Source organism: Protobothrops mucrosquamatus, unplaced genomic scaffold (assembly GCF_001527695.2).
Source record: "Protobothrops mucrosquamatus isolate PMUCROS unplaced genomic scaffold, P.Mucros_1.0 scaffold3597, whole genome shotgun sequence".
Lineage (NCBI taxonomy): Eukaryota > Metazoa > Chordata > Lepidosauria > Squamata > Viperidae > Protobothrops > Protobothrops mucrosquamatus.
In genome coordinates this window covers 61,670-83,904 of record NW_015389560.1, presented here as the reverse complement: position 1 = coordinate 83,904, position 22,235 = coordinate 61,670, and the positions used below count along the sequence as shown (strand labels likewise).

The 22,235-nt window shown below is 35.9% G+C and overlaps 1 protein-coding gene across 1 annotated transcript in view; it reads right to left on the bottom strand.

Annotated features, from left to right (window-relative positions):
- Positions 1-22,235, bottom strand: part of LOC107297932 (paired box protein Pax-5-like) — a gene marked incomplete at both ends in the record, with an annotated part of 47,904 nt that overhangs the window by 1,566 nt on the left and 24,103 nt on the right. Inside the window, one exon of the mRNA XM_015827298.1 lies at positions 12,510-12,566. Within this exon, the coding sequence (XP_015682784.1) occupies positions 12,510-12,566 (57 nt within the window). The remainder of the gene's footprint in view (positions 1-12,509; positions 12,567-22,235) is intronic.

Genomic DNA, 22,235 nt, shown 5'->3' with positions numbered 1-22,235 from the left:
ACCCGTGCTGTAGAACAATCCCGTCTTTCATAATTCCGTGTTTTATTTTCATTGCGATTTCTTTAAAAATGCATTAATGATTTGTAACACTTCAGTTTTTTATTCGGGGTAAATTGGAACCACCAATGTGCAGTTGATACTTTGGCCAGACTGCTTTAATGACCACTTATTACCCACAGAGCATAAAACAAAATGCTCTTAGCATTTGTAGGATTGTTCTCTTCAGAAATGTAGTTTTAAAATAAATAAAGATAACAAGCCTATCCATTTATTTGTTAATAAGAATGCATGCTTTGTATATTATTTGTAAATGGATACAATTCTTTTGCAATTATTGAGGTGAATCCTGACTCCAGGTGATGTGGGCAATTTTGGACATGTTTTGTTTCTTTGTTTTGTTTTGTCTTATTCACTGAAGGCATGTCAGATCTCCCAAATCAAAATTCGATGATCAGTTTGTCTTCCAGCTCTCCATTGTACTATAAATGCAGCTGTAGCCCAACAGGGGACATAATCAGATTTTTTTCTGTTTGTTGCTATAAAATAGCCTGTTGCAATCCAGCTTTTTCGATACAAGTAATCCTCAACTTACAACCATTCATTTAGTGACCGTTCAAAGTTACAACAGCACTGAAAAAAATGACCATTTTTCACACTTATGATAGCTGCACCATCCCCATTGTCATGTGATCAAAATTCAGACACTTGGCAACTGACATGTATTTATGATAGTTGAACTGCCCTGAGGTTCTGACAAGCAAAGTCAATGGGGAAACCAGATTCACTGATCAACTGTATTTAATAACTGCAGTGATTCACTTAACTATAGCAAGAAAGGTGGGGCAAAATTCACAATAATTCTCTTGCTTTGCAACGGAAAGGTTGGACTCAGTTGTGGTCATAAGTCAAGGACTACCTGTTATATTGAAAGATCATGGAAGCAGGACCTCTTGGGCATAAGCAAGCTGCTGGATATACTAATAACAGGCAGAGCAGGGGAGAGCAGGCCTCAGGAAAATAAATTGCACAAAAGATTACTGGAACATGGTAAAAGTATTTAAGTGATTTAGGAGTCAAAATACAGAAAAGAAAGAACAATATAAGACACTCACAATAAGAAATTGGGAAGTCAGATTAAACCTTGAAATCCAACTTGAAATACAAGAGGGGTAGCAAGTGTATAAAGAACAGTTCTGAGGAGAAAGAAATTCTCTCCCATCTTTGCTTATGGAAATAGCCAGGCTGGTCTACTTTTTCTAAAGATTTGGAACAGGTCTCTCACAGTGATTCAATACAGGAGTATGTTGGGCTTAAGGTTGTCTATTCAGAGAAATTATGAATTTATGCAGAGAAATTATGAATGAAGGCAAATATATGTGTCCCAGGATAATGTTGCTATCATGATAATGATAGTGTTAATGTTGATAAATTATGGATTGTTGGCTCTCTAGGAGATAAAGGAGAGAGAATAGATATGTAGAGCTACAGAGAAGAAACACATGTCCCTGAGGCAGATAAGGATATGTATATGTATTTTTAATAATTTAAAGAAAATTCTCCTAGCAAGACAAGGTGCACATGCTTACCTGCCCATCATGCTATTTCTTTCTGGAGTAAGCAAGTATATGCAATGCACAGAAAAGGAGTGAGAAATAATGTAAAGATTGAAATAGGAAAAAATCCCAAGAGCAAACATGGGTAAAACTAGTTTGCACCAATTGTTATATCTTTCCATACTTTTCCATTCCGGCAAGCTAACCTTCCTCCATACAGCACTTCGTACACTGCCTTTTGTTCTTGAACTCTCTTTATTTTTGTGGACTTTGTCAACTCTGTTCAACCTCTAGTTTCTTGGTCTCCTCCCCTTCCTTTGAGCCCATTCAATCTTCCTTCAAATATCTGTTTTGCAATGCTAGCCTCGTCCATCTGTATGACTAAATCACCTTAGTGTATCGGTACACTCACTTTTGCATTTAATTCACATTTCATCCAGCATCCAAACATTCTTGATTCTCTCACTTCTTGATTTGCACTCACTGTTCCTATGTTACCAATTCTTGCCGCATTTAAATTGCTTGTATGTTTTGCCTGGCATAACCAAGTCTCATTTCCACAGAACCAATTGGGCAGAAGCTTACTCTTTCAACATTCATTTCTCCCAGCAGATGATATCTACCCACCAGCTTTCTTCCACCAGCACTGGCATAATTTAAAAATTCTCCATCCATTTTCCTATCTTTAGTAAACATTCTATTGAGGTATGTAAACACAAATTTACTTCCTCTAGTTTTTGTCATTTATGTATAACTCGTATTCCTTCACCTTTCTCCCTGTTTAACCTGTCTATCTAACTCTTTGCTACATCAATTTTCAGATCCATACTTCACTTTGCACCATCAGTCTAACATTCCTTGCAGATTATTCTGCTTCTCAGCCAGCAATCAGCCATCATCTTTATGTGCCCTAACCAAAATACTTCTTATATCACTACAAATATTCCATATACATTTCTCCATAAATAGATTAACAACAAGGGGACATCATATATGCTTGTCTTTCTCCCTAATCAATGCTGAATCATTTGTTCACCATTCTATTTATTCCCATTTATGTTTTACTTCCATCCTTTTCTATTCCACTAGCATTCAGCCATCAAATTTCAACTCTGTAGTTGGTGAAAACATTCCATAATTTAAATTTATTCATTTCAGTTCTTTTGTTTAACCAATATTCAGCAAAAAAAAATTTCATTCATATGTTCTCAATGTCTTGTTGAAGAGCACAAACTGGTCTGACATAAAGCTGTACTGTACTTCCCAGATTTTTTTTCCACTTCTTGGACACTTTTAGTCAGATTTTAGTCAAACACATAACCAGGCACACTAATCCCCTTGTAGATTTTGTATTCATTCTTTCAACATTTCTCCTTGGTAAAAGGGAACAATAAGAGAATTCTTCCCATATTTCCCATACTTAGGCAACATTTGTAGAATTTGTTTCAGCTCTACTTTTCAACGTATCAGCATATACAGGTAGTCCTCAAATTACAACCTCATTTGAGCCCAATTTTTTTGTTGCTAAACAAGACATTTGTTAAGTGAATTTTGCCCCATTTTATGCCACAGTTGTTAGGTGAAACACTGCAGCTGTTAAGTTAGTAGCACAGTCGTTAAGCAAATCTGGGTTCCCCATTGACTTTGCTTCTCAGAAGTTTACAAAAGTTAATCACATGGCCCCAGGTCACTGCAATCGTCATAAATATGAGTCACTTGCTACTTTGATCACATGACCATGGGGACACTGCAAGGGTCATAAATATGAAAAATGGTCGTAAGTCACTTCTTCAGTGCGGTTGTAAGTTTGAATGATACCAAAGAATTGTTGTAAGTCGAGGACTATCTATACAACATTGAGTCATTGGAAGTCAAGTGGCTTAATATATGATTATGATTATATCACTGTCATTCCTATTCCAACCTCTAAAATAATCGTTCTAGCAGTTCCTCAATTCAGTTTCCTCCCATATCTTTTCATCATTTTTCCTTTTAAATTCCACTCAGTTTGCTTACTTCTAAATTTTAACTTTCCAGGAAAATTGCACTGCATCTTCTCTGCCTCTTTTAATCTTAACTATTGGCTGCTTTTATTTTTGCAATTTGTTTTTTTTCTTTTACATATCATGGAGTCTTTTTCTCTGATCCTCATTTTCACAGGAGTCATTCAATTATTTTTCTTCATCCATCTGATCATCCCACTAAGGTTCTCTTTTCAAATTTTCCTCCATTAATATTCAGAAAATTCTGTGACAATCTAATGTTACACAGTGACCTCAATAGCATGTCTGTTTCAAAGAGCTCCAGTGTTCCCTTATTTGCTTTCCACTTTCCAACATTTTGTTAGGAATTCAACAGAAGTATTAGAAGTTAGTATCTTCTAATATTTTTTCATAAAGTATTTGCATTTTCTCTTCCTACAATAATTCAACTTTCATGCTCATTTCTTTCATTCTTCCTTTTTTCCCCAAAACTTGATCAAAACTGATCTGTCCTATATTCAAAGCTTTTTTTGATATTTCATAATAAACAATGAAATGAATCACACATTTAAATGCATATTCATTCCTCTGCCACATGAAACAATATATGAATAGATTTGTTCTTATAGTCTGCATTCAGAACAAAAAGGCTTTTTAAACAGATGCTCATCTGTCAACATTCTCATACATATCCAATCACACTTTTTGATTTCCTATTCTTATCCATCCTTTCACATTTCTTAACTAAACTTTTTCTTCCTTCGCATTCATTCAGAAGCTACATAATTTTTTTCTGAAACTCATCTCTCCGTTCTTCCAATCTAACTATTTATTTAAGCATTACATTGAACCTATTGTCAACTTATGGAATTTTACTTCTATACCCACCCACAACAACTTAGAAGACACCTTTTATATTTCTAACATACATTTTAACCCTTTCTCTCATAATTAAACCTGCATCTTCATTTGCCTATGGGAATTTATCAACTCCCTTCTGTAAGATCAGTTCACCTTCATTCAGACTTACTACATTCTTCTCCACTTAATTGCACAGAGATCCAAGATACTCATTTTTCTATATTTCACTTCATTCATGTATTCCTGCTATTTATGAAATTGCTCTTTCTATTTTCCAAACTTCAGTTTTTCTTAAAGCATGGTCATCACCAGGTGAGTCTATAAATATTTACCTCTATTGCCCATAATGACTTTTGTTAATCAAGACTTTCAAAGTATGGTTTCTAGTAATATGATGATGCAGACTTTATCATTCAGAGGGAATACTGCACGGTATGACTAAGGCTGTAAGTCGTACCATGCAGTATTCCCTGTGAATGATAAAGACAAATACATGTTAAAATTTCAGCACACACTGATACAAAGAAAACCAATTCCAGTTTTATCCCAAGTGTGCTTACACTATTTTCTGCAAGCTAGGATCTCTACCATAACTACTGCACCTCACAGTCAACTTACTGTTGCCATATCTTAGCAACTCACAGAAGCCTTCAACGTACTGATATATACATGGGGTTCCAAGCAAGACCAGAACTTCATTCACCAAAATCTGACTCTAGAATGAGAAACTAATCAGAATGGACTAATCCCAGCTCAAATCTAAGATGGTTTGACTAGTTGTAGTGGATCAGATCTACTCCTGTTGGGAAGTCTGTATATAATCTATAATACATAATCTTTCAGCACTAAACAGGCATCCTGTTCTCTGAACACTCATGAAATGGGGATACACTTGGGGTTGACATTAATCAAGCAAAATGCTACACTGATTTGAAGATCAAAAGATACACAAAACTAACTAATCTTTTTTTTTTAATTGCTTGGGTATTCTTATGCTTAACACCTAAAAGACTCTTCTGGAGAGCTAACACAAGGGGGAGCAGTAACATTAATCAAGGGGGTCCAGGGCTCAAATCATTTAGCTGGGGAGGTTCTGAAACCTTCCCCCCCACAAAAAAAAAAATCTGAAGAAGTTGGCAATGTTTTCTCCATATCATGTGACATAGCAATATTATGTCTCCAAGTCAGGAACAATGGTCATGTTACAAACTGCATTTATCAATTGTTTTATTATTTTGGAACATATATAGCATTTTTTAAATATTGCAAAATTCCAATTAAAATATTGGAAATCCCATTTAAGAATGATCCCTGTTTCTTTTTTTCCCCCTACTATTAAGTATAAGCATACCTCCAACTAGAAATGCCTGTTCCGTTTTTAAACTATTTCTCTGGAAAGATCAAAGTGGTATACAATGTAAAACATTAACCATGTTCAGAAAAATTAAATCATCAAAGATAGTTTAAAATGTTATACAGGAAGTACATTTTTACATTTTAAATCTCAGTGTGATTTGTCTATTTCTTACTTAGGATTCATGACTGCCAAATTCTGTAAATATAATTCTCTATGTTTCAGACTAAATGGGACAATATGTGTATGTAATTTCACATATTCACATACATTTTTTAATTTTAAATTCAAGGATTCATTTAATATCACCTTTATTTGGCTCTTAGATATTCTAAACCTAAGTAAGTTTGGGGGGGGGAATAATAGAATGACAGTGTCAAAACCCTCATCATCCTAAAGTGATAATCCCACATTTAATACATGCAGCTTTTTCCAATGTGGTACTTTCCAAGTGTGACTCTCATACTACCTAGTCCTAGCCCACATATATTCCCAATACATTTGAAGAGCACCAGACTGGCAATCCATAAATTATGAACCTAACTTTTTAAAGGAAATGCTACACTATTCATCATAGATTGAATTAGAAATTGTAGGTCAGCTTTACATCACCTCTATCCAGTGATGGGATTCAGCCAGTTTGCACCAGTTCGGCAGAACCAGTAGATAATTTTTTGTTGCCCAGGTCCAGAATGGACTTCCAGAAGCAGCATCCACACAGAGAACCAGTTGTTCACATATTTGGATCCCACCACTGCTTTTATCCTATCTGGAATCAGCATTACTCTGTAGCATATATTTAATGTATTTTTGATACTAAGGAATGGTTTGGAATGTAAGCAAAAAGGAAGGGAGAATTGGCTGTCCTCTACAGATTGGAGATATTAAAACGTATAATCTCAAATGACTTTCCCCAGTCATTTTCTGTATGTTCAGATAAGCAAAATACTTACTTGAATATTAAAGAATATTAAAGATCAGGAATAGGCAAATCTTGACCCAAAGGGGTAATGAATAGGAGTCCACATCACCAACCTCTGAAATCATTCCCTCATGAATTCTTCAGATGCACAAGCATATCCAATCAGATTAAAACAAGCCAATTTGTATTGATCTTAGGACAGATACTTGCAAATATCTTAGAAAAGAGAACAGTTAAATTTCTCAAGCAATTGTCCCTCGTGCTTTATCAAAAGAATATAGTACTTGCTTGTCAGCTCTGAGAAGATGCACCAAGGCAGGAAACTAATGCCAAAATTGCCTTGCTTAAACTGCCATGAAACACCACATATACCCACAAACAACTGTACCTACATTACATTTACCTACGTGTCCTATACTATATGACTCCTTAGTCCCCTTCATATAATGTCCCTTCTAATTCCCTGTATTTCATTCTCCAACTTCATATGTGAATCTGGTCAGGAAAGCTTTCCTTCAGTGTAGCAGTGTTGCCTTTTTGCATAACCCATTGCCAGCCTTTTTTTTTTTTCTATTCTTCCGGAAACACTACTTTATGAAACTATTTTTTCCGTCTCCGCTTCCATTCTGAAGATTATATGCCCTCATGTGGCAGCAAAAAGAGATAGACTTTGGCTCAGTACATGCTTTCCTAGCATGGTATAATTACAGTGCTTTAAAACCTGCAAAGTATTTGAGAAAAGACAACACAGGACTGAAAAAGAAAGTAGAGTAGTGGAAAAAGAAAACACAGATGGGCATGCTGTTGTTAGCATTCAGAAGCATCACATAAACAGCTTTGATTTTAGGCACAATCCTTCTTAGTGTCGACAAGAAAAATAACTTACATTGTTGGAATGACTAAAATGGCATGGCCAAAAAAAAGACTTAGGAGTCTGGAAATGTTGATCGTAATAGTCTGGGTTCTACAAAGAGAGATCATTATAGAATAACAGCCATCTTTATTGTTCGTCAAGAAGATAATGTCCAACAATAATGTTTTCCGTTCTACCTTTCAGCCATCCTCAGCAAAGCTTGAAGTGACATTTCTCTACAGTTCTTGTCTGCAAATCTATTTCACTTCTTCCTCAATTCTCCTCCATGCAGAAATGTATCATTTCAGGCTGTTATTAGATCTGTTTTCAACTAACTTTGTCAAAATGTAATTACTTTTCAAAGAACTGAAGGTAGTATAATAGAAAAAAAAATCACTTACTTTGATACGCACACATATTTCTTCTTTCTTTCTACCAACTCTAGTCAAATAACTTTTATAAAGTTTTGTAGCACTGAATGGTAAAACCTGCTTGATCAGTGTGATTACTGGGCAAAAGCAATGAGAAAGAACGTCTTGCCTCCAACTCTTTTAAAAGCTACAGTTTTGTAAAATAAGCTAAACTTACTTTGTTTTCAGTTTAATGTGGTGTATGAACCTAGCTACTATATTCTACAAACCCTGGTTTATGGTTTAAAATGTTCCATGAACTTAGCCTGTATGAGAATGTTTTTGTCGAACTGTGATTTTGAGCCTAGACTTGATCACAGTAAACCTAACCAAAGAAAATTGTGCTCAAGTCCCAGTGAAATTAATGGAATGCATGCTAATAAATATTAGTTTGTTAAATATAGTATTTAACTATGTCACCTAAATTTGTTCCCTGTAACAGCCTCCTATAACCCAATGTCTCCTTTGTATTCTAGTCATAAAGCCACCCACAGACATTTTGTTCTTTTTGTTGATAGTAGAATTCTGAGTGTAAACTAGATAACGCTTTTTTCTCATAGGCAATATTTTCACCTAGGAAAGAGGAGGAGTTGCTATTGAACTGGCAGACTGGAGTCATCTGGAGAACTCTGAGAAGGAGGAGAGGTAAAGATATATGGTATATAGGAAACCATAATAGATTCTAAACACCCTTGCCTGTTGAAGACTGCTGGTTTTAGGGAAGAACAAAGATGATGGCAGACCAAAATCAACCAAGCAGTTTTAACTGAAGATGTGTTAGGGGAACTTATAGCCTTGTAAAATAGAGCAATTTGGAGAAGATCACAAAAGAGAGGGAGGCAGAGAGAGAGAGAGAGAGAGAGAGAGAGAGAGAGAGAGAGAGAGAGAGAGAGAGAGAGAGAGAGAGAGAGAGAGAAACCAGCCTATATAATTAGCCTCTTATTTCTAAGTAGGAAGAAGGAATAGAATGTAGAAATAGCAACATCTACATTTAGCTGACACACATGACAAGGTAGACTTTGCCAGAAGCAGGAAGCCTTAAATGACTAGTAAATAATACTTTATTGAGCAATGCTTTCCCAGTTGAAAATAATTCTAGCCTCAGGTCTTTCTCCTCACAGTGTATGAGTCAAGCAGGTGGAAGGAACAGAGACATAATATACATATCTAACTCTCGCAAAGGAATGCTGTTTAAAATTAAAAGTAGATACCTGTTTCATTTGCTTTGCTGTGTTGTTTAAAATAAATTCACAAGAAGTATTTGGAGTCCTGTGTATCAGATTCTATTAACCCACAGAAACCCAAAACATCAAATTCTCCAAACTGATATACATTTTCATTTTTTTATATTTATTTGCGACAAAAAACACCAATTGCTCATACACCATTTTGTATGTTATTGTTTTTATTACATTTTACAGTTATTTTGCTTGTCCTTAATTAGAACTTTTTAAAGGTCCTTAAATTTCTTCAGTGTTCAATACCAAGAAATATGGGATATAATTGTACTGTACTGCCTTTAGTATGCTACATGTCCTATGCATGTCTACTCGGTAGGAAATCCTGTTGTGTTTTGTGGAATTTACTGCAAAAGGGGGATTGCATTAATATGAAAATAAAACCCTTCATTCCATGGAGAAGAAAATATAAAAACAGGCTGTCAGAAGGATTTTTGGTTAGCCTTCTTGCAGATGTATGTTTTCATGGACATGGGGTGCAGGGCAGGGGATATTTTGCTGAACATTTATCACCTGTTTTAAATGGTAGACTCGATGGAATTGTATCTCTTGATTCTGCTTCATATGTAGAACTAATTCTAACAAATCTGAAAGGACATGTCTGCATTTGCACATGTGTAAATACATGAGCTATTTTGCTTTGGCAGAATATCCAATCATGTTATGTTATTAATATTCAATAATGCTATTAAAAACAACAATCAATGTAATGCATTTCTGGACAAGCAATAGAAAAAAAAATAGGTTCCTAGATTACTTTGAGTCACTACAAAGCCACAATAAGTGTCTTCAGAACAATATCACCTTCAGTTTCAGATAAGAAAGAAATTGCTCTGAAAATTTTTGCCAAGGCTTTGACAGTTCCTCCAATACCCAAATTCCAAAGGTTCATGACCAGTTTATTTCATTTGGGTTGATTTAAAATATTTACTTCACTCAGGAAGGTATCTAAATACCTTTTCAAGTGTTTTGACAGTAGCAGGAGCTGTCATATAAGTTGCTTTCTCACTAGGTCTACACAACACATTGATTACAACAGCATCACCAAGCAATTGGACACAACAATGGAGGGACATTCCCGGAATACAATAGAAGCCAGAGGTGGGGAAATGACCATAGTAATTAAATGGAAAATCATTTAAAGCTAAAAGCTAAAATGAGATACTGCCTTGGATTGGAAACAAAATGGGTCTTGCCTGAAGAGAACTGAAATGTGTAGACTGGTATTCGGAGGATCAAAGCAGTCTCCAAAATACTTTTTTTCCTGTGCAGCCCAATAAAACTTGAGTTGCTGGATCAGGCCTAATCCATTTAGTCCAGCAATCTTTTTCTAATATTAGCCATGAAAAAAAATCTCCTCTTATTTAATCTCAGCATTAGACTTAGGCTGTCTCTAAACATGATCAGTTGTCGTAACTGTTACTTGATATTCTAATGTTGAATTTTAAACTATAATTCCAATAATAACACTTTTTTTAAAAAGCCATCTAGGTCCTCATTCACATTAATAGCAGATGCTGGATAATGCCAAATCGCCATAATATTATCCACATGCTACATCTGAATGAGACAGTTCAATGGAATTTTATCAAAATATACAAACCGTTGCAACACATGCTTAGCAACTATTGTATTCTTCCATTAATGCAAAGAATTGATGTCAATGCTCACTATATTCTTTCCCAAATGGGTTTACAGTCAGTTTTATTTTATCTCTCGTCTCCATTTCCAGCTTCACCTCTGTCCGTTTTTCAATGATACCTTCACCCCAGCTACAGCCACCTTCCCCCCCTATCTGGCTGCAACAATTGCAACTGTTTAATCACCAACCAGCAGACTCTTTCTATTTCCTGATATAATAAGCTTTGGAGATGGTTACCAGGCAAGCAAATAGGAAAAGGAAAGCTTTTGTCAATAGTCATTGCACCAATCCTTATTTTTTATCTCTGATCTATTTACCCATTTCTTTAAGTTAGTCTGAGTTAATGAAGAAGATTTGTGCAACAGTTCCCAATGTTCAAAGGCAGAAGATCCCTGAGTTATTTCTTGATACCATTCCAGGAAAAAGGAAGGTTTTCAGAGTTGTCTCCCAAAATCCAAATTCAAATTGTCGGAAATTTCAGAAAGAATAAAAGGCTCACCCACCCTAATTGATAAGATTATTTTCTTCATTCTATAATAGTTAATGGCCTTAATCAAATAAAAATCATATATGTAGTTCCATGTATCCTGTAATTGCCCCGTGTATTATAATAAATTGGAAAAAACTACAATTTATTTTAAAATGTCCCATTATTTTTCATACATCACAATCCTACAAAACTGTATACCATAAGGAAATAATGCAGACAGATTATTGTTTATCAGCATGCGCTTCTGTAGAATCAAGCCACACATCACATTAAAATGTGACTTGTTTTTTCAACTGAAAATTGTCGGCATGTATTTTTATATTTTAATCTGTTTACCCTTACATAAGGGGTGTCAAACTGCCAGCCCGCGAACCGGTTGCATCATGCAGAGGCTGCACCCACCCCAGCTCCTGCAGTGCGAAAAAAGTCATGATACATCACTACACGTCACGTGACATGGCAAGTTTGACACCCCCCCGTGCCTTACATGATGTATTTCAGCAATTGTATCTTCTATATTTTGAAACATTTGAGGCTTTTAAAAACAAATCAGTTTATTATTTTTTATTCAAGATTAGAGTTTAAAATTATGAAAATATCCCAATTCCTCTTTAAACTTCATCACTCTTCCTCAAAAAGATTTCCATTTTTACAATATTCCCTCTGCATATAAAATGTAGGGGGTAACTTTACTGTAAAAGTAGGAAGTTTGCTTGCAAATAAAAACAACAGTGAGCATTACTATATAGAGCTACAGAAACCAGAAGGCATGTTACAGTATTGCTGTTAATGGTAATGGCATTTTTAATGTGTTAGTGAGAAAATCTGTGAATTCTGCATATTGCAAATCAACCGTGCAGAAAACACATTGTTTAAAATATGCAAGTTATGTTTTGCATATTACCAGTTTAGGGTAGACATTGCAAAAACAGAGACTGCTCAGCACTTGGCAGGCTGCATTCAAAAGTTCTGCATACCTGACACTAGTGCCCGATTCATATTATTGCCCTAATTCCTTAAATATAAGCAGCATCTTTAAAATGTAATTTTTCTGCTGGCAATAAGGTCTGATATAGCCATGAGTGGAATTATACTAAGATCCAGTCTACTCTACAACCAGAGAACCCCCTCCATAATTGGGGAAACTGACCTGTTTCATACCTGAAAAAGTATGAGTCAGGTATTTGATGTCCTAAGAAATTACCTGAAAAATGATTGCCTGGGGTTGCACCAAGTATTGTCTCATCAGCATGGAGCACCACTGCCATAGCATGAAGGAGAAAAAAAACAGAAAAATCAGGAGAATAGTTTATTTGCTATTTTAAGAGTGCAGAGAATTTTAAAAATTACTTTTAAATTCTTATTATTGGAGGCACTCTTTTTTCTGCAATTCCTGCTAATTAATCTACATGATAGCAGGAAATTGACATGTAGTTAAGTATTGCCCAATGATCTGAGGCAGAAGTGCAGCTGTGATATACATACTTGGCTCTCTAAAGGTATCTAGGCCTTGTGACATGAATCTCATTCAAATACAACAGCCTGAAGAACTGGTAAACCATGAAACTCAACAATGTCCATCAGCATCAGCCATGGATTGTGATTTGCCAGGTGCTTAATCACACAGCTAGGCAACAAAGAAAACAAGCAGTTTACCAGGTCTTTAGTAGGCCACCATACTTGGTTAATGGGCTGCAATTTGGCTTAGTGAAGCTCGGTTAATGCAGGCCCAATGTACAAGTTTCAAAAAAAATAGTCCAAATATTTATAAAGTAGGGTATAATAGTATGAATAAATGAGATATTGAAGGTATAATTAGGTAGCAAAATGCTCTTTGGATGCAGCCCTGATCTGTTATTCCCCCAGATAAAAAGATTTCACCTAGGAAAGTTAGCAAACACCTCAACAGCAAACTAAGATGCTTGAGAGCCACTGCCAGCCATTAACACTATTCTAGGTATGCTAAACACACTAGGGATCTGACTCAGGGTTATAACTCAGACTTGTATCTTTATAAACTGGTGGGGCAGTTTACAAATCATGTGATTTACAAAGGTACAATCCATTAGTCAGGTATGGTGGCCTACCAGGTGCTGGATTACTAAATCTTGTATCTACTGTAAAACAAGCAGCAAAAATAGGAGGTAAATCAACTCCCTGTAGGGAAGTGAGTTGACGGGTGCATTCTTTGGTAGATTACAATATTTCCACAATAGTTTAGATTCAGAAGGTTGATCAAGAATCTGCTCTGCTGCTTAATAAGTCTCCTCTGTTCAGCCACCTTCACATGATCAGGTTTCTATAGATTGTGGCAACAAAATGCAAATAGAGGTTTTTTTTAAAAGTTATTTATTTCATCACTCAAGACACTCACTAGAACTCACCATTAAGCTGCACTGATTCAGATGACTAATAGATGTAGGGAACTTAGCTAAAAATGGTAAACTCTGGGAAAAGTGCAATTATCTCCCACTTTCCTAATACTGAACAAAGTGTTCTCAACCTTCCACATCCGGTGATATCATTCTTTTCTCTTAAATAAAACAATCTGGTACTTTCTATAAGTACTGGGGCCCCATTGTTTAACAGAGCAGTGTTTCTCAATTTAAGCAATAGACTTTAAATCCCAGAATTCCTTAACTGGCTGGGGAGGGGAATTCTGGGAATTGAAGTTCACACATCTTAAAGTGGCTAAGATTGAGAAAAACTGACTTAAAGTCTTTTGTGATAGAAGGCTCATAAATGAATGCATATATGAATAAATGTCTGATGTTTCCAGTAATCAGGTTCATATTGTGAAAACTGAGGTCCATCATATCTAATAATCTAATTACTTATTGTTGTTTTGCTCTCAGTGTTTAATAATAAATGTACAGGATTCTGCCAGTTTTAAGCATACAAGCAAAGAAAGCACAGAGATATAAGCACCAAGCATAAATCAACCTAAAAACAAAAGAAAAAGTAAGCACATTTTAACTTCCATATACCAACACAGCATGAACTGAAGTTATCCAACAGTGAATCATAACTACAGACACTGAATCAATTGAACCCATATTCATTTATAATTGAGTCATATATTCTTTATTGCTCTTAAAGTAGAGACAAAAAAAAATGCAAAAATGCAAAAATATAAATGCATGCATTATGTACATTAAAGAAAAAAGAAAGAAAAAGACATAAGGGCAAGGAAAGGAAAGGAAAGGAAAACTGAATTACATATTTAAGTGTATTATCCTTGCATTATTCCTCATTTGCTAACATACCTAACAGGCATTAAACATTGTCTCCGCATCTGACTTTTGGGGTTTTTAAATTATTAAAGGCAATGGGAGAAAAAAAGAAAGGGAATGTCCTTCCAGTTCAACTACAATATGAGAAAAATAATATAGCTTATCATAAATAGTAGCTACAAGGGTTACTGAAATATTACTTGTAAGTACTTTATGATTTAGAAAAATAAAACACTATGTAAATATGAAACCCTTATTATCTGAAGCACAATAAAACCTACTGAAAACATAGGCTAGATTAGAAGGCTTCTCCTATTCTGGTACACACACTGAAATGTATAAGTCTATTGCAGAGAAATATTAATACTCAGTTGAGGAAGTCAGTGGAAAGAACCTTACAGCAATATCACACTTTTTCAGTGTGGTATTGCTGGAAGATTTTTTTTCCCCTGACTTTTTCAGCGACACCATATTACTATAAGAATGCTGGTCTTTTTAAAATTTAATTTTTAATAAAGTGATCCCATTAACTCTCAAGTACCTTCCTAGCAATTTTTTATTTAAACAGTGGCATCTCTATTTACTGGTTTTTTTTATTACAAGCCATTTCTAAATAAAAGAACTGTAGTCTTATATTTTGAACCCAGTTCCGAAGTTTGGAAAATTGTGAGAAGCTGATTATAAAAGATTTTAAGCAACAGCCAGTCAACCATCTATAAGATATACAGTACATGCACTTTCCAGTTTGAGGAGCAAATTAATATGCATATCTGGGTTTGTTGTGTACTATCATCAAAACAAGGACTTGTTTGCACAGACTGGTGCTGTATGTTCAATACTTCTTTCTCAGATGAAGATGGGGGTAGATCTAAAGAGGCCCAGAGAGAAAATCAGCAGTAACACCAATCAGCAACTCTGGGGAATTATCTTATGAATTATTATTATTCCTGTTTGTTTCTTAATCTTAGGCCTACATAGGCTAGCTGTTTTACATTCAGTGAAAAACAAATGTTTTGGAGCTCATGGTCAAATTGTGGGTTTGGAACTCTTTCATTGATTCAGTACTATAATGCTTTTTTCATTCTGAAGTTGTTAAAAGGCCTCAAAAGATTATTGTTTTATTAGGCCAATAATTTGCCAGGTGAAGGCAATTCCACAGGTAAGCTAATTCTCTTAATTCTTCTAGCCCAGTGGTTCTCAACCTTTTTAATGCCGCGACCCCCAACCGGTCGTAAGTCGAGGACTAAACCAGTCGTAAGTCAAGGACTAAACCGGTCGTAAGTCGAGGATTAAACCGGTCGTAAGTCGAGGACTACCCAACCAGTTGTAAGTCGAGGACTTTCCCTGCCCGAGAGCTCCGCGCATGCGTGGCTCCGCCCCCTGCACTGGCCGAGGCGTAGCTGGCAAGCGGCAGAGATGGAGCAGGCCGACCACCAGCTGGCCCAGCCCAAGGGAGGTAAGGCACCCGCCGGAAAAGGGGAAAAAATGGCGGACAGCCTTGCTTGGCGACCCCCGTGAAATGGTCGATCGACCCCAAATGGGGTCGCGACCCATAGGTTGAGAACCGCTGTTCTAGCCACTCATGTTGTGACTCTTGTTCTGTCTCCTTTCAACTAAGCGGTGGGCTCCCCTAAGCAACTGTCTGAACATTGACAATGAAAATAATTTGCTCTTACAAAACAGGCAAAGGCTATTAAATAATCTCTGAATACTTACAGCTAGCAATTTCAACTGTGAGAAATGCTGTTAAGAAATGGGAGATGCATGGAATTGTGTCCATCAAGGACCAAGGAAAATCTCTGCCTGAACTGCTTTAGGACTTGTCAGATCTACAAAACCGAACTCACGATTCACTGTGCAGGGATCTACTAAAATGATTGGCTAACTAACCCCATAGCATTTGCCCATAGGTCTGCAGGATAGTGCTGCTCATATAACAGTAATCTGCCTTGAAGGGTAGCCATAAGGAAATCTTTTCTCCCATCATGTCACAAAGCCATTGTTTAAAGTATTGGGGGGGGGGGGTCCTTGAACTTCTTTGGTACCAAATGGTTTGGCTGATGAAATCAAACTTGAATAACAACATGCAGTTAAAGGGTAAAGCATTTGAAGAAAAGCTCTTCTTGCTAGCTATTAAGCATGGAGATGGCTATACTATGTTTTAGGTTGTGTGGCAGCAAGTGTCTCTAGATATATTGTATGGGTGAAAGAAAAAAATAGATTCAATTAAATACCAACATTTCCTAGAAGTTAATGTTCCATAGTCAGTGAAAAAACTGAAGCTGAAAAATACGTATCTCCAAAGCAACCATAAGGAACCTACAGAAAAAGGATAAAAAAAATTGGAAACTAGGAAATTTTCCTAGTTTGCACTTTTGGATATTATTGAAAAATCTGTAGGAGATTTCAAATATACATTGCAGGCAAGGAGATCTGAGCAAGAGAAACTCTACAAGGAAGAGTCGGGGAAAACCGAATCCCGAAAAACAAGAATAAAAAGATTTTTCCAGGCTACAGGAAACATTCGGAAGCTGTTATTTCTACTTATAAGGAATAAACGGGTGTCTGTCTAAACCTCTGCATATTCATTGTCCATTGTCACAATTATCTACAAATAGTAAGTATTCATTCAAATTGGCAGAGAGATATCATGCTTATCTCTGTATCATGCAGAGATTGTGTCAGCTTCAATTCACTTACAGATTCACTGAAACATAGAGTTTGATCAGATGCACCTAAATTTTTGCATGTAGCTATTAATATATGTAAAATATACAGTGCCCTCTATACTTTAGGACAATAAATTTTGGATTAAAATGCTTTGGGATACTCATCTGCATAAGCAGTGTTCTGACAAATGTGGTTTGTATATTGGGGGAATCCCATTCCAGAGTCTTTAACATGAAGATTATTACTCTAATGAGGCACAACATTTGCAGTAGAAGCAGAAAACAGGGAAAATAAATAGTAGGAGGATTTCCATTCTTATAATTTATTAGGTCATTTTCCAGTAACTTATATCTACACTAAACTGATGTTGATTTTGGCCTCAGAAGCATGGGTCAAATAATATTGTCAACAACATATAGTCTAAATTTTCATTTAAAACAAACTTCTGACCTTGGAGACTTAGATATGTTAAGAGGTTAGATTCCCTAGGAATGCATTCTCCACTGCTTATAAATTCACTTTTAGGGGTTTTTTTTTCCTTCAGATGACTAAAAATAGATTCTAGATTAAGGGCAGTTGACTATTTCTCTGGGCTTCCAACACTGACTCATCCATTTAAACATGGAAAACTAAGGGATTATCTGCCATTTAGTACTAGTAAGAATGTACAAGTTGTTGAAAACATGCAGAGCATTACAATGGAAATGCAACATATGACAACGCTGTGCCTGAAGTTATATACATTTGTGATTTACTTGTTTGCTGAGTCATGTGATGTATATTCCATCTGCTGAAGTTATTGTTATGGAATCCATCACGAAAGATTCATTATTGGATGGACTACACATAATTAATTTCTTAATTAAATTTTATAAAACAAAAGAAAAAATTGTATTCTAATGAAAGAAATATTGCTACCAAGATAATATAAATCATAATTTTATTTGGAGAGGGAATTGTCTTATTCAAAATAGAGGCAAATTCAGGTATGGGAAGTGGTGCTAAGTGACACGAATTCCCTAGCCCATTTTCTTCTCCAGCCCCTTCACCCCCAAAAAATTAGGATTAAGGATCCCTTTTCATACTAGAAAAGTTGTAGTATGTGGAACTGAAGAAAATTCCCCAAAATAGGGGAGAAGCATATTTCATAAATACACATATTCATATTTATAAATGTATTTTCCCTCAAAATACATTTCTAAAACTCTTTTTCCTTAAAAATATATGTTTAAACCAATTCTAAATGTTATTTTAACCAGGAACTTCATTAGAACATTCAGGAGGTGGAAAGACTATTTATTTATTTGTTTGTTTGTTTAATATGCTGCCCATCTTATTCTGCAAAGCAATTAAATAACTAAATTCCAGCCTATGCCGGTCAGGAAAGTGTGGATCAGGGCAGTTCATTTTGGGATTCATAAAGTTAAATTTTCTCCACCCTCCCTATTAATGTGATTAGATGTAAAATACCTCAGCAATAGTTTTCATGGCCGCTCTCTTTTCTGTGAATCCTACTAGAAAGTTGTTTGGAAACTATGGCTGCTAAGAGATATGTCTACTTTTTAAGGCCTTCAGTCAAAATGTTTTCTAAATACCCAAATTAAAAACCTCAGGCTTTTTTAATCTCTACACCATTATGACTACATTATACAAGGCATGTGAATTACCTGGTGGTTTTCTTGCATAAGCACTCATGGGCAATCTCACATTGGCCAAATACACTAGGAAAAATGTAAGGATTATATTAGCAATCAGGATTTCCACAAAAGCTCTGCTGTCAGGCCACAAAGACAGGGGGAGATATTGTAACATTTGACATGGTTCACAGATTTAATCCAAAGCAGCTCTAATTAATCTCCCCAGCTTCGCAAAAACCCTGTGCCATGTACAGCTGTATGGCATTGGTGCTCCCGTCTTAAATTTTATAGGAATTGAAATTTCATTACCAGACCCTCTCTTTTGACTCCCCAGACCTGAACTGGCAAGAATCTGATGGACCATTTATCAAAAATGAGTCCTCCCCTCACCCCTGTCTTCATCTATCTATCATTTACATCACATTTTCAATTCCATGCTATCAATGACACAATTTTTTCTTTGGGGTAAATCCTATTTACACAGCTAATTATGGCAGGGTTCCAAACCCCTTTGTTTTACATAACACTGGTCAATTGGCTTTTAAAACAGCAGGAGTTCTGCATAGAAGTTAAAATAATCTCCCGTTAATTCTGACTTTGCTAAAACAGAGTACTCCTGAAATCTTTCTCCTGTAAAAGATTTCTTTTTAAAACAAAATTAGCAGCTGTATTTCATTTGCACCCAAATCCAATTAGAATCGTGGCACTCCCTGGAGATTTCCTTTTAAAGAGTGGGAATTATTTAGTGCACCCTGCCATGAACACATTTTACTCTGATACCTCTGAATAACTGACCTGTTTTTGACCTAAACCTTCTATTATTTGCATGCTGGAAATTATGTATCCTGCATTTCCTGCTAAAATATGTGCCTCTACTACAGTTGCTCAGAAGCATTTATAAAGAGACCTCCACGTCCAATCTAAATGCCTAGAATTTACCTGTTGTTTTTCTTTTATACATATAAATAGCTGCATTTCCATTCTCTCTTTGTTTCTCATTTTCATTTTCTTCTAATATCTGCATGTAAATGTCTGAAAATAGCATCTGTAATTGAGGATTATGAAGTATAGCCAGCTCCTGACAGGCTGCTAAGGAAGATGGATTATCCTCATTTTTCTGTAAATTTTGTCAATTTTGGAATTCATAAGCTATCAACACTGATCAAAATGTGACCACGCAGCTGTGTCAAAAAAGAAAGGAGCAATGACGATGTAGCTCTCTTGTTTGCGGACTGAGATTGGGTCACTACTCAGCCCTCCCACCCGCCTTCCTTTTGCCCATTCCTCCAGAGCAGAGAAAGGCAGGAAAAAAAGAGGGTAAAACACAACCACTATCTGCTGCCCAGCTGTAGCTACTGGCATTTTCAATCACAGCCTGCTCGCACCCTCCCCAAAAATGTTTACATAAACAAATTGAACGTACACAAATTCTCTAGTGCGCCAATTCAAATCACGAAGTCTAATTTATGGCATGTTCTCCCTTCTTTATTTATCCCTAAGTAGGGAACACGATTTTCATTCAGGAGGTTTGTTATGTTCCACTCCTACTAGACAATCACAGCACACTTGAGGCAATTGTTTAGCTTCTTCCTCTCAATTTTCCCATTACTGGGAGTAAGTACTGTTGGGACTCTTTAATAGCCTGACTGCAGCCCATATCAATAACAGATGAGGTTTAATCGTCCAACACAAAAATTATTTAGGCTTGGTAAGGACATTCAATGTCATTTGCATAATGGCATTTCTATCCTGTGCACCTAACCCATCGTGCATAAACAAGGCCCCAGGAACCATAAATAATAATAAATCACAATGTCCACGCTCCTCTTGCTGTAATAGGAGCCACTCCTTGTAGAAATTATTTCGGTAGAAAATGGGCACTGTAATTTTAAAGAGATGTGGTAGGACACAGATCCATAAATTACATACTCTCTTGTACTCTTTCCGGGTTTCTTTCTCCTAGGGACCCTCACTAGACGTCTAGGCATACACAAACACACGCACAAACATATATATATATTTCTTTAAAAGTTTTCTCAGAATTCAGTTTAATTGTTCTTTAAAATTGGTCTTGTTAATCTTTTCTGCAAAACAATAGCAATGAATGTGACAAAAGAAGGTCTTATGCCACTTAAAAATAGATATATGAATATTAATTTTCACAAGCTAAGGTCTGTTTCCTTAGATAGACCTAAATTTGATAGGCTTCTAGTTAATATACTTGGGACTTCAACCTTCCCTGATTATGCTATCAAATGAATGTTTGGAGTCCTAGCTAAGTATCCTTGTGGTATGTATGCATAGTATGTGTGTGTGTGTATGTGCATGGAAGTTGTAGAAATTAAATGTGCAATCTTAAACAGTGTTGGCTGTTCAATTAGATATAAACCTATGGATCTAACTACTTTATGAGTACCTGAGTTAATTGTGAAATGTTCAACTACCCTTTAATGGAAAATGTGCACTTTTAATAAACGATGGGATTTAATTTTTCAGAAGCAAATAAGTCAATGCAATATTTATCACATATTCCACACACACACACCCAAAGATGAACTCCAATCATATGCTGGTGTTTTAGTTTGTACTATTTTACTTTTAAAATGTTTTTCATTTCGTCAATTTATTGCATGTCCCAAAGGTGCTTTTTGAAAAGGCAACTGGACTTTCTTTGTTTTTACTTGAAGACATTTCAAGAAACTTCTTCAGTTCTGAAAAGTTCTGAAGAAGCTCCTTGGGTGAAAAGGGAAACCTCAAAGCACGATTGTAGAAAACTCACACATTGCATAGGGCTAGGGTATAAACTTACTATTGTGAACTCAGCATTAGCACAAATATAGCACTAAGAATAAAACATGGAATTTTAATAATGTAGAAAATCTCCTACTTTCCTACGGAAGCTACTCTCTGCTATTAATGCTCCTATCTAGTTTTATGTGCCTCAGTACTACTTTTCGTACTTCAGTGCACTTTTCACATATGGTGTGCTGCAATCACCGTTAGGTAGAAAATCATTAGAGGCAGAATTTTTGTCCATGTTTACGAATATTGTGCCTGAACGATGTTTAGCAAGTCCTCTTTTCACTTATTTTTACACACACACACACACATATATATATATATAATCCTTAATTACACTAATTGCTTGTACAATTCTTCAGTAGTCTGTAAAATGAGTTAATAAAATAATTCCCCCTGCAACGCAATGCAACAATTTGTGATGAGATAGACAGAGCAACAAACAGTAAGTAAAAATTCATGTTGCCAAAAAGAAAATCCTCAGTGTTGTCTCATGTTTCCACCAGGGTTACTGACATGACTCAAGGCTTGTTGAACTTAGGGTTGCCAGGTCTGCTTCCAAAAAATAGCGGACAAGCGGGGGGGGGGGGG